This window comes from Onychomys torridus, chromosome 7, assembly GCF_903995425.1.
Source record: "Onychomys torridus chromosome 7, mOncTor1.1, whole genome shotgun sequence".
NCBI lineage: Eukaryota > Metazoa > Chordata > Mammalia > Rodentia > Cricetidae > Onychomys > Onychomys torridus.
The window spans coordinates 48,834,366-48,852,579 of NC_050449.1; the positions used below are offsets into that span (position 1 = coordinate 48,834,366).

At 41.4% G+C, this 18,214-nt stretch overlaps 1 protein-coding gene across 1 annotated transcript in view; it reads right to left on the reverse strand.

Annotated features, from left to right (window-relative positions):
* Positions 1-1,012: 1,012 nt before the first annotated feature.
* Positions 1,013-18,214, reverse strand: part of Etfa (electron transfer flavoprotein subunit alpha) — a 59,138-nt gene continuing 41,936 nt past the window's right edge. Inside the window, exons 10-12 of the mRNA XM_036193772.1 lie at positions 10,230-10,295; positions 7,369-7,449; positions 1,013-1,272 (exon numbers count right to left, since the gene is read on the reverse strand). Coding sequence (XP_036049665.1) covers positions 1,234-1,272; positions 7,369-7,449; positions 10,230-10,295 — 186 coding nt within the window. The 3' untranslated portion in view covers positions 1,013-1,233. The remainder of the gene's footprint in view (positions 1,273-7,368; positions 7,450-10,229; positions 10,296-18,214) is intronic.

The window sequence follows — 18,214 nt, forward strand, 5'->3', positions numbered from 1 at the left end:
GATGATGGTGGTGGTGATGATGGTGATGGTGATGATGGTGATGATGATGGTGGTGGTGATGATGGTGATGATGATGATGATGGTGATGATGGTGGTGATGATGGTGGTGGTGATGGTGATGGTGATGGTGATGGTGGTGGTGATGATGGTGATGATGGTGATGATGGTGATGGTGGTGATGATGGTGGTGATGATGGTGATGATGATGATGGTGATGATGGTGATGGTGGTGATGATGGTGGTGATGATGGTGGTGGTGATGGTGATGGTGATGGTGGTGGTGGTGATGGTGATGGTGATGATGGTGATGATGGTGATGATGGTGGTGGTGATGGTGATGGTGATGGTGGTGATGGTGATGGTGATGGTGATGGTGGTGATGATGGTGATGATGGTGGTGGTGATGGTGATGGTGATGGTGATGGTGGTGGTGGTGATGGTGATGGTGATGATGGTGGTGGTGGTGATGGTGATGGTGATGGTGATGATGGTGGTGGTGATGGTGATGGTGATGGTGGTGGTGATGGTGATGGTGATGATGGTGGTGGTGGTGATGGTGGTGATGGTGATGGTGATGGTGGTGATGGTGATGATGATGGTGGTGATGGTGATGGTGATGGTGATGGTGATGATGGTGGTGGTGGTGATGGTGATGGTGATGGTGATGATGATGGTGGTGGTGGTGGTGGTGGTGGTGATGGTGATGATGGTGGTGGTGATGGTGATGGTGGTGGTGGTGGTGGTGATGGTGGTGATGGTGGTGGTGATGGTGGTGATGGTGGTGGTGGTGATGGTGGTGATGGTGATGGTGATGGTGGTGACTGAGACCATCTATGTAGCCCTGGTTGGCTGGAACTTGCTATGTGGACTAGGCTGGCTTCGAGTTCACAGAGATCCATCTGCCTTTGGGGTGCTGCGATTAAAGTGAATGCCACCCCACCCGGCTAAAAGTGCATTGTATTCCCTTTCTTCAATTTCTTCTTTATTTAAGAAGTTAGGCGTGTTTCTGATAGTAATTTTAAAGGATGACAAAACTTTATTATATATTTTATTACAGAATTAGAAAATGTCAAAAAATAATTGTTTAGGACCACAAAAAATTAAGAAGGAATATAACAACTGATTCATCAAAAGGCATTCTAGCTGCTGTTAGCATAATTTTTCCCTCAGATTATGAATTTCTATGATTTCAGCTGAATACTTTTGACAATTTCCTTAAGATATGATTTTGATTTATTTTTTCTTCAGTATTTCTGTCATTTCAGGAACCACCTGTAAAAAAACAAAAAAGCCAAAACAGTAATTAAACAATGTAAGCCCTCTCTGAGATAAGGCCACAGAGCTCTTGGGAAGGTCAGAGAGGCTAAAACCATGGCAAAGCTGTTCAGTAACAAGTGCCGTTCAGGCACACACATTCCTTGCTCACTCGCTCTTTCCTCCACCCCTAGTGAGATGGCTCTCCTCTGTGGGGAGAGCTCACCAGGAGCACAGGCTGTCAGGGTCTAGAGCCAACTTCTGCCCAGCTGCCTTTTGACACAACCACCATCTTAGACATTACTACAAATACTGAGGAGGAGACTCAGCTCTTCTCTCTGGGGCTAACAGCAGCGAGACCTCTTTCCCTTCGTAGTTCCCCAGCATCCTTCCCACCTTCACCGTGCACCTCACTTTCCTTCAAGTCTGCACACCAAAGTCACACCTCACAACTCTCAACCTCCTCTAACACTTGCTCTTTCTTTCTTTCTTTTTTTTTGGTGGCACTTTGTTTGTTTCTTGAGACAGGGTTTCTCTGTGTAGCTCCAGCTGTTCTGGAACTCGCTTTGTAGACCAGGCTGGCCTCGAACTCACAGAGATCCACCTGCTTCTGCCTCCTGAGTGCTGGGATTAAAGGTGTGCACCACCACTGCCTGGCTACTCTTTCATTCTTGCATTGCACACTTCATCAACATTCTGTGGCTTCTCACCTTCATTCAAACGAACTGAACATTCAGTATCATTGCTTTTCATTAAAATCAAGATTTTGTGCCAATGCTGTGGCTGGTCAGCAGACAGAATAAACCACAGCAAGTGCAAATGACTAGGCTAACGCCCATTCTAAAGCACAATTAGCTTTGACCCTTAGTCCTGTCAGGGCAGGCTACAACTAGAATGTGATGTCTGAACAGCAGAAGAGAGTGGACAGTAAGACTGGGATGCCACACAAACGCTCTGAGCACCAGCTGATTGCCTGTGTAAAATATCAATTACCCCATCTTTCAAAGGGATGTGAGCTGCCCTAGCTCAGAGATCTCCACTGACCGCTGCACTGATGAATGCAGCCTCTCAATTATTTAAGAGAGCTACATTTTCACAAGGTGGAAATAATGCGTTCCTACAAAATTTATTAAGGAAATTGTCGACATGTTGTTTCTTCCGAATGTCACTTTGTCTCCAGCCTATTAAAAGGCCTGTGTTTACCATGGAGCCAGCAGGCATTCGCTCAGGGCAGCTCTAAGTGCTGGCACCACTTCCCCTGGCTTCCCTCAGTGGAGGCACCATGAGCTCATGCCAGTCACAGGGATGACACGCTCCTTGAGCCTCACATGGGACCAGCGTGTTTCATGAAAAATATGCCATAGCACAACATCTTTCCCCAAGAGATCAAACATTTAGAATATATAAAAGCCCACCCTACAGAATGTCCCCTAACCAAACTCCCCACAGAAGAGTCAAGGGGACTTTCTCTTGTCATCATTAAACCAACTATAGACTTTACAAGGATTCTATATAATCCATTAGGGGGAAATGCTAAATGTAAAGGCCGGGGCATTCTGAAAGACCTAGATTCTTACTTTTAATTTCCTTTGGACATTGCAGAAGCAGCCAGATCTACTCAGGAAATGCAAATCAAGGAGACTTGAATTTAAAAAGAAGGCAGTCTACTGCCATAAACCCATGATGAACATGTTCCCCTTAGAGCTGGGAGAGTGGAGACATCTCTGGGTATGGGATTTCTCTTCAGTGTGATGGAAATGTACTGGGATTAAAAGATGTCTGCACAGCTCTATAGATATACTAAAAATCAACAAACTTTACATTAAGTTTGTTGATCAATTCTGTTACTAGAAATACACTCTAAACATGGTCATCTTATACCAGATGTAGGAGAATGAGAGAAACAGCACTACATGCTCCAAATTAAGGAGTTCTGTGGTTTGTGGTTGCTTTGTTTGTTTGTTTGTTTTTTTGAGCTGAGGACCGAACCCAGGGCCTTGTACTTGCTAGGCAAAGCACTCTACCACTGAGCTAAATCCCCAACCCAGGAGTTTTTAAGAAAGAAGAGACCAGTGTAGCCTAGGGAAATTCAGAATATCATCCTAGAGAAGAAAAGGAATCTGGTTAAAAGAGAGAGGGGGTGGGAGGAGGAAGAGAGGGCGGGAGAGACAGAGAGACAGAGAGATAAATACTGGAGGTTCAAGAGGTAACAGAGTATAATGGCTGTGGTGGGAAGACAGGAGGTATAACAAATCCATCCCATGGGAACACTATGGTCTTTTCAATAGAGGGTGCAGGGCGGCCGGGCATGCCCATGAAAAAGAATGAAGGTGGGCCTATCGCACACCATATACAAAAATGTACTCCAAACAAAGCAATGACTATAACCATGAAGTTGTCAGAAGAAAACCTAAGAGGGAATCTGCATTACTTTAGGCTGTCCATTGCCTCTCAGATACAGTAACAAAAGCACAAGTAACGTCAGGAGCATTAAACAGACTGGAAGTTCTAGGCCAGCCAGGGCTACAAAGTGAAACCTTGTTTCAACAAACAAACAAACAAAAATAAATAAATACAAAACAAAACCCTTTACTGAATGGGAAGAAGTATTTAGAAACCATACATAGGATGATGGCTTTATATTGAGATTATGCAAAGAACAAAACAAAAAGTCAGACAGCCTAACCAAGACTTCAGATATAGCTCAGTGGTAGAGCATTTGCCTAAAATGCATGAAGCCCTGGTTTCTACCTCTCGTACCAACAAAAAGGAAGCAAGAGACTTGGGTAGAAATGTTCAATACACATCTTTTCATGTGCTTGAATGTTCTTAACACCATTAGCTACTGGTGAAATACACATTAAAACTATAACTGAGATACTACTTCATCCCTAGTTGGGGATTTAGCTCAGTGGTAGAGTGCTTGCCTAGCAAGCACAAGGCCCTGGGTTCGATCCTCAGCTCCACAAAAAAAAAAAAAAAAAAAAAAAAGCACTACTTCATCCCTAGGATGGCTCTAATTAAAGGAACAGAAAATAACAAGTGTGGATGAGGCTGTGGAAAAAGCCTTATAGACTGCCATCAGGAATGTGAAAAGGTGTGACCTCTGTGAAAGCAGTCTAGAAGGTCAATTCTGTTCTGTGTGCATGCAAAAAAAAATGAAAGCAGGGGTTTTAACATATACTTGAAGCCTAATGATTACTACGGTATATTAGGAAAAGGGAATCATACCTGATAGGGAGCTAACTTCCAGACAAACAATTTACAACTCAAGAACAAAAAGGCCAAACAATGTTAAAATACAAGAGTCACTTCTACAGAGAAAATATGTAAGTGGCTAATAAGAATACAAAGAAAATAGTCATCAGGAAAACACAAATCACAACTAAAAGATGTCACTTCACATCTGCAAGGACCTGTATAATCAGGAGGACACAGTAACACGTGCTAGTGAGTGTACAGAGGACTCAGAGCCCCACATCCTTCTAGTGGGAATGTAAACTGGTACAGCTGCTCTGAAAGCAGATTGACACACACTTCTACAGCAATTCCATGCTGAAAAAAGAACTTCAAAGAAATAAACACCATTATCTATATAGAAATCTATATATGGATGAGAAATCTATACATGGATGCTCATAGTGTCATTATTCACAATAACAAAAAAGCAGAAACAACTGAATGAACAAACAAATGTGGCATATTTCAGTGATGGATGCTGTTTGTCAACAGAAAAAATGAAGTACTACTAACACGTGCTTCAACAAGGCTGGAACCTGAAGCTTAAGCTCAGGGAAAGCAGCCAGAAAGATCACAATATTAATGATTCCAGCTATAGAGAGAGGCCAGGATGAACAAGCCTGTCGACTAAAAGTAGATTTGGGGAGCATGTAGCATAGAGGTCATGGGTATAAGGTTTCTCTGCAGTGGGATGGAACTATATTAACATTAGGTTAGTTGTACAGCAGCATGACTAGCCCAACAATAATTAATTATATATTTTATCTATGTTGATTTGTATGTAAATATGTGGATGCATGCATGTGCATGATTCCGTGCACAGAAGTCAGAGGACAACTTTGTCGGGGCAGGAGTGTATTCTCTCATTCCACCATGGGGGTCCCAGAGATCAGGTTGTCAGGTACGGCAGCAAGTGCCTTTACCTGTTGACCATCTTACTGGCTCTAATTATACATTTTAAAGATAAACTAAACATTGTTTAAATTGTAAGTCTGTGTGAGGGTTTGTGCACATGAATGCAGGTGCCCAGAGAGGCCAGAAGAAAGTGTTGGATCCTCTGAAGCTGGAGTTACAAGGGGTTGTAAGCTGCTGATGTGAAAGCTGGGAATCAAACTTAGGTCCTCCACATGAACAGAATGTGCTATGTCATCTCTCCATTTAAAAATAGCAAACTTTACAGTAAAATTATTTTATATTAATAAAGCCTTTATATTAAAAAAAAAGCCAGGTGATGTTCAATGTCCTGTCATTCTAATACCTTTTATAATATTTACCAATTACTTTGAACACCTACTATGTATCTGAACAGGAGAAAATACAAACAGGCAGGCTAATATTTACCACAGACTGCAGCAGATACAGTGTAATCACAATCTTAAGGGTAGGCAGTGTAATATTTACTATACTTATGATGAAGGTAACATTCAGCAAGATTAATCTGGCTGAGATAGTATAACTAGTATGAAGACAAGACAGAATTTGAATTAAAGCTCTTAATATATCATAGTATTTCTGTTTGTGTCCTAATTCAAAATTTTTAAAGGGTGAAGCTGTATAGAGATAATAAAATTTCTCTTTTGCAGGGCTAGGAGTATAACTCAATGGTAAGAACACTTGCCTAGCATTTGTAAGACTCTGACTTTAATCCATAGCAAAACACACACACACACACACACACACACACAAACACACACAGAGACACATACACACCCCTTCTTTTCATACCAGTTCCTTCTCTCACCAAGACATCTCAGTGGCTAAACAACTCTCCTAACAGTTACACACCTAGGTCAAACAGGAGCAGGTGACCTATATGAACTCCAGGTTCCTGATGCAGAACCTCAGCATCATTGAATTGGGTTATATTTTTCCCAAGACAAGGTCTAGGCCCTTTACAGGGTCCCTTGAATGAAGGATGACCTATGCTGAATGAGAGAACAGTCTCCTAGTTTTTCCACACAGTCTGAGCCAGTAGTGAGTGCCACGGAGCAGCTGAAGGGTCTCGGGTCTATTTCTCACTGTCTGGCATCAGTCCATTTGCTGTGAACTGTCTTGCCTCTATTCTCAGGCTGCAGCCTCCCCAGTGTGGCACATACTTCCTCAGTATAGTTCCATGTTGGGGATCCTATTCTGGCAAACCCATTTCTCCAAGGGCTGAATGCTACTCTCAGAGTGTCAACTTCTGCATGTATGATTCTGCACAGGCAGACCAGGGTGACGAGAGGAGGCTGAGCCAAGCATGAGCTGTGTACCTGTAAATGTAGCTAAGTACATTTCAAGTGATTATCAACTACAATTTGCTAAGTAAGTTTCTATGGTTAAAGCAGTCTTTCTCAGGGAGAAGGCAAACACACAGAAGTAGTAGAGTAAGAATGCTCACAAATGAAGAGTGTTTAAAATGGGGGAAAAACACATTTTCCTTCAACCTGTCACATGAGAAAGACCTTAACTTTCAAATTCAGTAAACAGAATATTCTTGTTGAGCCAGTTAAACTGGACTTGAGTGCCAACTCTTCCCTGAAAAGGCCTCATATCCTCAGCAACCCCTGAATGAAGAGCTTGATGCTCATTTCTTTAGTATATCTACCAAATGTGGTCCTAGGTTCTACCTATGGTGTTACTTTACACTATGCTGATTCAGTTATGTGATACACCAGGAGGCGTGGATATTTTACAATTTGGATTTCTTTGAAAGAAGAAAGCTGTGTTGCATAGTAACTTCACAAAGCTGTTAAGGAGACTGCATTTTAAGTAGGATAAAATTATGTAATCTATTAACAGCATGTATACAGATGCACAACACACATTTCATCCTTGACAAAACCCACTGGATGGCAATGTTGGTGACAGCAATCCCTTTTAAGGCTAGCTTACCTTAAACAAATCTGCGACTATCCCATAATCTGCCACCTGGAAAATCGGAGCTTCTGGGTCTTTGTTAATAGCCACAATTGTCTGTGAAGTGAAAACAGCACAGTGACCGGTAGTTCTGTTTTTAACTTCTCTCTTACAATACACTAACAGTCTTTATATTATCTCAAGACTAATTTGGAGCTTTAATGCCAACACTATACATATAAGAAGGTTTTGGGTAGTATTGTAGTAAAATATCTACCACTATTAAAATATCACTACTGAGCCCATCTCAGAGTAAAGAGTTTAAAATTATTAACCTCTTAAAATTCTTTCTTAACAAGAAAAAAAGTTTGATTTTTAGATAAAATAGTAACAAATCTATACCCCAAAATCATAATGCTTGTAAACTTTTATTTCCTATATATTCTATTCCATTTGTTACTCATCCTGGATCTGTTGTGAGTATATAAAAGCTGTCTTGCCAACCTGCTATTAAAGGAAACTTAAAAAAATTAAATGTTCTTATGTATGCAGCAAATAAATGTAATAGAACAAGTTCCTGGGGCTCTTGTACAAACTACCAAAGATCAGCCTTACCTCCTACAGATGCATTCTTAAATACGAAAGGCTGTGGCAGTTACAAAGCAGGAGGAATGACTTGGTATTTCCCATAGGTGTCGAATACCATTACAATTAAGTCAAGTCAGAGCTGTGACTCAGATGCAGTATTATTTTAATGGATGGTGGATTATCATAATTCAGGTTTCTAGAGGTGAAGTTAAATTTCTAACTACCCGTCATTGTATCTTGAGAAATCCACTGGCATTATTTTGATGTAGTCTGGCCTAGAATGAAGGCTTCAGAACATGTCTAATTCCCCTAGCAGGGCTCCTGAAAGGGACAGTAGAACATGTCAGAAGAACAGATTAAAGCTCAGTGTGGCCTTGATGTTGGCCAGCTCAGAGACAATACATGAGTTTCACATGTGAGTTTCAAATTCAGACTTGTGAGGACAAACATGCCTCACAGGCCCCAGTGTTCACTGATGCTTCTCTTCTGGGAAAGTGTACCCTGCTTCACAAGCTAGAAGCAGAGATTTATTTAATTGATGATGGTTAACGATTCTCCTGGAGGCCACCTAGTCAAACATTTGACAGTTTAATCATCTGAAAGCTTTCTCATCCCACTACATAAAAGTTATTTTAAAAGAGTGAGCACATAAGTATGGGCTAGGAACCACAATGATATTAAAAAGAGAGTGAATGGCTATACTTTTTTGGATTACTAAAATAATATTCTTAAATTATCAACTACAAAACTGCTATGATAAAAGTCTTGCTTGCTCTCAAGAGCTCCTTGTAAATTCAAGCTTTTCCTCCTGTTTTAAATGCACACATTGTATTCAACCCTATCACTATGTATACTGATTAATTTGCTACAATAATCAAATCTCATATTCAACTACACTATCATGCTAATTTTAAAAACCGCAGTTCATAGTCAATGTGACTATCAGATTTAAGCCATTTTAACCTCATTTTAGAATTTAATAAAAATTACCAGTAGAAATCAATGCTTTCTGCTACTTTTTGGATCCAAGGTCTATAAACCAGGCTAGCCTTGAACTGATGTTTTTCCTGCCTTAGCCTCCATGGTGGTGTGACTGAAGGTGTGCATCACCACATCTGCTGGGTTACTTTTTATCATTTAGTCACTTAATTATGTATCTGCTGACTGGGTGAAGAGATGTCACCATTGAAGTTTATTCTCATAGATTATTCCCCAACTGTGGTCTCCATATTCCAGCTGTTCCTGGCTTGCTTAGACATACACTATCAAGTCTGTTTGTTTCCCTCAGCAACTAGTCCTGTTGCCAGGTGAGAGGAATTTTCACCAGGATCTTCTTGGCACACATAATCTTTTATTTTAGAGAAGCAGTATTTTAAGTACATCTGAATTGGTCTAGCTAAAAATGTATTTTAAGCTTCTGGTACTGGAACAGTTTGTGTGTGTGTGCGCGCGCGTGCGCGTGTTAATGCATAAGTCACACTTTCCCCACTGGCACTGCTGTTTTCAGAGCTTTGTAAAGGAACCTGCCATCCAACTGTGAAATCTGACTGGGTCTGACCAATTCATTTAGAAGCTACAAAGACATAGTGCATGTATTTCTTCAAGTTAGAACTTAAGCCTGTTAAAAGTTTTATTATCTTTTATATCCAGCTTCCATCTGAATGGATAAATGCAGGGTTTCAGATGCATCTCTGCCTTCATGAAAGATAAGTTCATAATTCAAACTGTACATTATTATGCATGAGTTAATATGTCATACTCTGAAATATATGTTCAGAGTTATTACAGAGGCCTTGCAAATGTGGTCCAAGCAGTAAGTTAAAATCGAGTATTTTGACTACACAGTGCACCTTCATCAATTTCCAAGGTATTAAGACTGCCCGATACTCTAACCCAGCGCGTGTCAGTCACACATTGCTAACAACCCAGAAGAGGGTGTTCTAATAGGTCACCAAGAGAAGGTGACAAGAGAATCAGGGACCAAACCCTCACATCTTCCACCCAGGTTGTCAGGGCTGAAATGAACACTGGTGATTGTCTAACACCTACTTTGGGAGACAGAGAATCTGAAGCACAGGCAGACAGGGCCCAGCACACAGTAAGCTCGGCTTAAGGTTCATCTGTGCCTTGGGATAAGCTGCCCCTCCCCACTATCAGTACACCTCAGGCAGGGCATAGGGCATAGCAGCTTCAAACTCTCAGTTCCCAGAGCTATGTTAATGTCAAGTGTTCAAGTACACACTCTAGCTGCATGTATATAGAAATGTGAAAGCTTTTCCTCTTAGCTCTCAATTACTGCACATAATTACCTTGCTGTCCTTCATCCCAGCTAAATGTTGGATGGCTCCAGATATTCCAACGGCAATATAAAGTTCCTGAAACAAGAGACCACATTATTAATATGCGTTTATATTATATAACACTTTTGAGGCAGAGTCTCAGGTATCCCAGGCTGTCTCAAACTCATTACCTAGCTGGGGATGACTCTAAAATTCTAATCCTCTTGCCTCTACTTCCCAAGTGCTGATATTACAGGCATCCACCACCACATCTAGTTTATAGAGAGCTGTAACTAAACCTAGGGCTTTGTGCATGCTAGGCTAGCACTCTGCCAACTATGTGCTACATCTCCAGCCCTATACAATACAAACTGTATACCATAGCAATATAAGTCTTAGGCAAAAGATATGTAAAATGAATTTCCCAACATGTACCTCTTAAGTCATGCTTTTCTTCTCCAATTTTTGTACCACAGTTCTCTTTTTCTAGTGAGTTCCCATAGTAGTGGTGGTATAAAAATACATATACACACACTGAACAGTTACAATGCACCAAATACTGCTCAGCATCTCACAGCAACCATCCCAGTTTCATACTGACACCTATGGCACTAATGTGGGTATCATTGTGCAATTCACATATGTTGTATCTACATGCACACAATGTAATATTAACATATAAACTCACATTCAAACATATTAAAATAGATTTGTTTTGCTTGTTTGGCTTCTCATAAAAGGATATTTGTGAAAATGGTAATTAGGATCTATTAAATTTAGGATCTACTAAATGGTAATTAGGATCTACTAAATTTCCTATTTATAAAGGCCAGGAATACAAATTAGTGTCAAGAGGTCCTATGCATATGTTCATAGACAGATGGATGAATGGATGGGTGTACACACATACATTCATACATACACACACACACACACACACACACACACACACACACCCTGGCTGAATATAAAAAGTAACAAATTTCTTGAAAGTATTGGGTGAGGCTCCCACATGGGCATTTCTGGGTGATGGCATCTGCACACCTTCCACACAATCTGCCCCCAATAATTAGAAGGAAAGCATAGCCAACCACTGTTCTATCTCTTTATCTAAAAATTTTAAAGTACCAATGTTTGAAAATTAAAACTACCATCATGGAAGAGTGATTTAACAAGCACTTAATTACAAGAGCTTAGCGGCTCCATTTTGTCTACTCGGTATAATGAAAACTTCAACTGAGAACCTTTTCCCACCCATAAACTGGCATGCCCTGGCTTGGGTGGGAGGGGCATTGACCATGTAACTAGAACGTCACTACTTTTGGGTGAGTAACATGCAGGAAACACTGGAGGTTTCCTGCTATACTTACTTTTGTTATAAGGCAGACACTTCAGAGTCACTGGCAGCATCAGGTGGTCTCACCTTGTTTTTCCTATTGCTTACGATCTCATTTAACTGTTCACTGTATCAGACAGCATTTCAGCTGGGATATACCTAGGCGTATATGGACATGCATAGGTCACTTTCTCTCCTGTGGGTCTTAAGTCTACTGGTGCTCTTTCAGCAGCCTCCAGAGTACGCTCAAGAACAGCCAGAACTGAATACGGTAAGCAGAGAGATCCTTCAACTCTGATTACAATATACAACTCTAGTACATTGGTAGCATAACCATGAGCCTTCTCTTTAAGAGCATGAAGTGTCCAGCTGCTTTCGGAACAACACAGGGCCTCTATGTAACCTGAAAGCAGTCTTGTCTCCATAGTGAAAGAGCTATGTGCCTTAAAGATTGTGTGTTGGGATGAGAGGTCTACCACAGAAAGTAAAGGTAACTAGCTAGTACATGTTCGGTCCTGAATACACCAGCACTTGCACAGCTGGATTACAGTGTGGTAACACGCCCAGCTGATGTAACAATGTTAAAATTATTCAGACAGAAAATGTCTCACTAGTCGCTCTTCCTGACTACTCTTCCATGCAGATTCTCAAAGCAAGCACTGGAAAAGATCAATAGTCCTATAAATGAGTTTTTCTGACATACATGTCTGCATTAAAATTCAACACATCTTAAAAGCTCCATCTGTAGCATGAAATGCTAATAAAAATGTTAGTTCACTCTGGCAATAAATAGGAGCATAATATAAATAAGTCTACTTTGAGCTTCTGCATCCTTCAAAAGAATCCCATTGCCTTTTATCACAAACATACCAAGGAGACAATAGAATGCTGACCAAAGCCAATCCAAAACAGGTGCTTCAGGCTATCTATGACCAACATCAACAGCCTAAGGGATCCACCTGACCATCAGACTTCATTTTGTTGTCTAAAAGTACTGAAATAAGACCTTAAGAGAGAGAGTTGGGGATCTGGGCTGCTGTGCTGAGGCCCATGGCTCTCAGGCAGGAAGAGAAGCTTTCTCCTTCCTTTTAAAAACATGCTCAGGCAATTAGACTAATATCCTAGGATGCTTCCTCTGGCTTTAGAAAGCATTTTTCTGTATTTCAATAATAATAATTAGTATGTACAAAACTCTCCAGATGCTCATTTATGGAGCACTTCAGATCACAGCACAGGGCAATCCCTGCCCTGAGGCACTTTCCTTCTAAATCAGTGAAATAACTGGGAGAGAAAATGAGAGACGTTGAGGGGAAGAACAGAAATTAAGGGTTCAAAAAGAGGTGGGTTAGAGGACAGAGACAGACACTGGAAGGAGGAGGAGGAGGCATCTTGAAGCTGATCCTAGGGCTTTAATGAATGTAGGAAGAGGAAAGGAAAAGGGAGAAGGGAAGGAGAGAAGGAAGGAGAGAGGAAAGAGGAGGGAGTGGGGAGGAAGGAACAAGAAGACGAACACAAAACCAGACCCACCACACGACTGGTAGTAGTATGGGTTGGTTACTCTGCAGGGAAGAAGTAAAGCCACAGGAGAGAAGAAGGGCCAAAGTGATGTGTGTGTGAGGGGGGGGGGGAGGGAGAGGGAGGGGGAGAGGGAGGGGGAGGGAGGGGGGTAGAGGGAGAGGGAGAGGGAGAAGGAGAGAGGGAGAGAGAGAGAGAGAGAGAGAGAGAGAGAGAGAAGGGGGAGGAGGGAGGGGGAGAGAGGGGGAGAGAGGGAGAGGGGGAGGGGGAGGGGGAGGGAGAGAGGGAGGGAGAGAGGGAGAGAGAGAGAGAGAGAGAGAGAGAGAAGGGGGAGGAGGGAGGGGAAGAGAGGGAGAGGGGGAGGGGGAGGGAGAGAGAGATAGAGATAGAGATAGAGAGAGAGAGATAGAGAGAGAGAGAGAGAGAGAGATGGCACCAACAAACCTGACCCAAAGAAAGCACTAATTCTTTTACTTTTCCCAATGCTAAACAAAAAAGCAAAACAAAACCCTACACCTGTAGGCCCATCCAAGGAACTCAGGGGCTGAGGACTTACAGTGGACTAGGAGTCCAACACCAAGTCTCAGAGGCTGCTCACAGATGTGCTGGAGCACTGCTGGGGTCAGTAACCCAGGCTCTGGAGACTGTTCAGGTCAGAATCCATTATTTAACCTCTCTATGCCCCTGCCACTTGCTCATCTCAAAACTAGGATCATAACAATTCCTACTTCTTAGGATTATTGTTGAGGTTTCAGTCTTTAGTACAGTATCTGGTTTCCCAATACACAATGATCTCTCACAGTCTGAAATCTGTTCAAACCTTAATTCTCCAATCTCACTGGCGAACTGGGTGGAGTATCCCAGGGGTTCCTCAGGACTACAGTGCATGGGGTGCACTGATCAACTCTGGAGAAAGGCACCGTTTATGTCAGTCACTATTAATCTACATTTTTATTACAATAGCTTTCCAACAGATGGCAGCTTGAGAACTTGAGAAAAGGGCACTTTATAATTCAAAGGAGCAGCCATAATGCCAGGTGATGCAAATAATAAAATGTAAAAGTGTACCAGAACCAGAAAGAGTTCAGTGGCAATGGTTAGCTTTCTACTTTATGTGTGCCTGTGTGTGCTGCACAGCCTAGAGGCTAACACTGGGTATCTTCTTCAATCCTTCTTCCCTTTATTTTTTGAGACAGGGTCTCTCATTGAACTTGGCTGGGCTGGTTGGCCAGCAAGCCCCAGTGATCATCCTATCTCCACCTCTTCAGCACTGGCATTACAGGTATGCAATGTTTCGCACAGCTTATTTTCTGTTATAAATGTATTTTAAATTTATCCCCGGGTATCCAATAGAATCATATAATGTATTTTGGTCACATCCACCCCACTCCCCCATACTCTCCCAACCACATGTTCTCTTTTTTAAAAACACAGAGTCCACTTAGTGTTGCCTGCAGGCCATCTACAGGAGCCTGAAGAATTCTAATCCCCCCCCCCCCCCACATACACACACCACCAACAATCATCAATTGCCAGTAGCTCCTCAGGTAGGGTGGGACTTGAACCCCTCCCCCATCCATGCTGGAATTCTGAGTGGCTTGATCTTGTCCACATCTTGTACAAGAACCCACAGCCACTGAGAATTCATGAGTGCAACAGCCCTGTCATGTCCAGAAAACACTGTTTTGTAGCAGTCTTCCCCAATCTCTGCCTCTAACAACCTTTCTGGCTTTTCTTCTGTGACGTTCCTTGAGCCTTGGAGACAGAAAGTATGACATAGATACATCTCATGTAGGAGTGAGCAATCCACAGTCATTTATTTTCTGCATTTTGAGCTGTTATGAGTCTGCTTTAACCACCATCCACTGCAAAAAGCTTTTCTGATGAGGGTTAAGAAATGCACTATTCTATCAGTATAAAGGTTAAGTACTTAGAAATAATTTGATATGATATTCCACTCAGTAATAACAGTAGTAGGTTTTCTTCCATGACTCATGACCTCCCCAGTCATGGGTTCTTGACCTAGTTTACAGTATCAGAGCATGTGCTGTGTCTTGTGGAGTGGGCCTTAAAGTGGCTGGTTACCCCTTCCTCACCCCGTAACATTCATGACACTAGTGTATACCAATGTGCGTATCTTGCCAGGCCAGTCATTATTATAGCTCACAGGTAGCTCACTAGATAAGACTGTTGATGGTTTTTCTCTTGTCAGCCTGTACAGCACCCTCTAACACTATAAACACTAGCCAGGAGGGAGGAAGCTTCTGCATCAACTTCTACCTTGATTTCTCCATGTCCTGTGACCCAAGTATGTGCTGTCTTCCACATCAGGGTTGTACCATCAAGTTCTGGTGAGTGATCAAGAACAGTGGTAATAGCTTGAATTGTTTGGCTGTATGGGGGGAACCCTGACCAACAACTTGAAGGGGAGTATCCCATACATGGCACTGGGGCCTTTACACGGATGCTGGGGCTTGAAATCAGATCTTCATGCTTGCATAGTAAGCCCTGTACCCACTGAACAATCTCCCCATTTTGGTTAGCTAATTTTTCTATTGTCAATGTTGTTAAACCTTATAGGCAATAGAAAGCAGCACACTGCCCTTGTCCTCAAGAAGCTTATCATCTAACAACACAGCTTAGGCAAACTCATAATTTAAAGTAAGGAAAAGGGCAGAAAAGAATGTGACAGCTCTGGTCTCTTATGTAAACCTTCACTTCTTGATGGACCACTGAGAAGTACAAAGGCCTTTAGGAGCAGGAAGCAGATGGAGAGGCAGCACTTTTACCCTTTGGCGTCTCTGTCCCTACTTTCTTAGTCCTTCAAGCAACACTCACATTTTTATGGTTCTAACTCGATATATGTGAGGTTGACTGAACGAGACCTTAGTACTTCCACAGAACTCTAATGACTCCAATGAATTCAATGTGGTCACTGTCCTCTGCAATGGTCTGGCTTCTTTAGGAAGTCAGTAGCACTAACATCAGTGATTCAGATGGTGAGCTGGAATTCTGAGGAATGTAATCTGAGCACTGCTTCTCCAGGGAGGCTGAGTGCAGGGGCTAAAGGGAAAGCTGTCTCCTCCTTACAACACTGATTGTAGCCTAACGCTATTAAGCCTAAAACAGAGATATTCAATATAGATATCTTTTAAGCCACATGTTTAAAATTTTTAGTCAGTCATGTTATGGTAAAAGGAAACAGCTGAGACTAATTTTAATAATATAATCTCAATTTAGACTAGCCACATTTCCAGTGGCCAAACCCACACATGGCTAACAAATTCAAAATAATCACAGAATAAACTAAAGAGGAGTTTTTCATAAGCTCTAGGACACTGTGGGGTGTGGTTGAGAGACAGAACTAATGGCTGTTACTGGTCCTAAAAAGAAAGGTTAGCCATGGGTACAGGACAGCAGCACAGTGGGAGCCAACAAGAGGCACTAGTGGAGAGTCAATCAACCAACAAAAATGCACCAGAATTCTGGTAACAGGGATCACTGTGGGTAAACCAAAAGTGGGGAAAATTGTACTGGCTTAATATGGAAAATTTACACTCTAAAAAGCAATTCTCCAACTAGTAAATTATATGTATATTCTAGAGGCACCTGAAGAATCTATCCTCAAAACCTGATGCCCTCAAAATAAGGACCTAAAGCATCAAAAACATTAACATGGAATTTAAAAAATATCTGGACTGGAACACCAAAAAGGGTGTTATATCACAATGTGTGGGACTTGGCTAGAGGGATGGCTACAAATGTATTAGTCAGTTAAGTTTGACTGTTTGTCTAAATTCCTAAACAGTGTTGCAAGGAAGCTGGGATTGGGATGAACTCTCATGCAAATCCTTAACACTATACATTATATATATATATTTATATATATATAAAATAGCTGAAATTAAATTAGTTTATAACACAAACTCATGAAATCCTTTTTTTTTTTTTCTGGATCTGGGACAAGGTTCTGCCTGGAGCAAGCAACTTCAGATCTGCCTTACTTTAAACAACGGAGAATAGAGAGATTTAAACATTTACTTTTTTGTTTATATAAAATATGGATATGAGCAGAGTGGTTATATCTGGAGCATTCAGAGCAAAAAACTAATTTGGTATTGTTTCTACCCTAAAATTTAATCAGGTTTTAAATTTATTTTCTACCAACAATCTCTCTCTCTCTAGATAAAGCTGGAGGAAAGAACATGAAAAATTACATTTTGCCAAAGGAAAAAACTTAAAACACATCATATAAATAGTTCTTATTAAGTAAGTTCAAAGAGTCAATTCTATGTATTCAAGTACAAGATCCCCACGCTGCCCGAGACAAAAGCTCTGCAGAAGGGCAAACAACTTCAACCCTCTTTACTCAATAGCTAGGCAGAACCTACACAGTAACTGTTAAAGCTCAACAGAATAAAGGACACGTGTCAGGTGAGGACAGAAATGAGTTTATCTCAGCAATAGCAAACGCCTCTTTGAGGATTAGACTGAACCATATTTTCTAATTACTGCAAGCATCCTATGCATCAACGTTGCTATATTTCATACTGCTGCTCATTTTAAAAAGCCAAACTATTTTCTGTTTGCCAAATTGCCAAGTATTTAAGACGACTTCTTGGAAGAGGTTCCAAAATGCAAAGACAACTAACTATGGCTTTTCTCAAGCAGCCCTCTGTCTATATGACAAAACTGTTGAGCAGGATTATGGCTAAACTACATTTTTACATGAATGGAAGTTGGACTCAGTCTCTCTTTAGAGCTGAAATTCTGTCTCATCCACAATTTTCCCATCAGGTTAACTCCTTGAACTGAGACTGCCTCAAGGCTGACCAGGATTCAAGACTGCATGCCAATCACACAAATGTGTTGCTGGTGACATGCCAGCACCCACACTGTCCTTTATATTATTTCACTGACCTACAATAACTTTACAAGGAAGAAATATTCCCATTGTATAAAGAGAAATCAGAGACTCGGGCAGGTTTACTGAACTATACACCTAGTTAAAGGAAGGCTTTTTATTCCTAGCTTTATTGAGGTATTTTTGAAAAGTTATTTATATGGAAAGTATACAGTGTAACATCTTGGTATACGTGTGACTGTGCAATGTTTACCACAATCAGCCGGTTAGCATACCTATTGCCTCATATCATCACCCTTT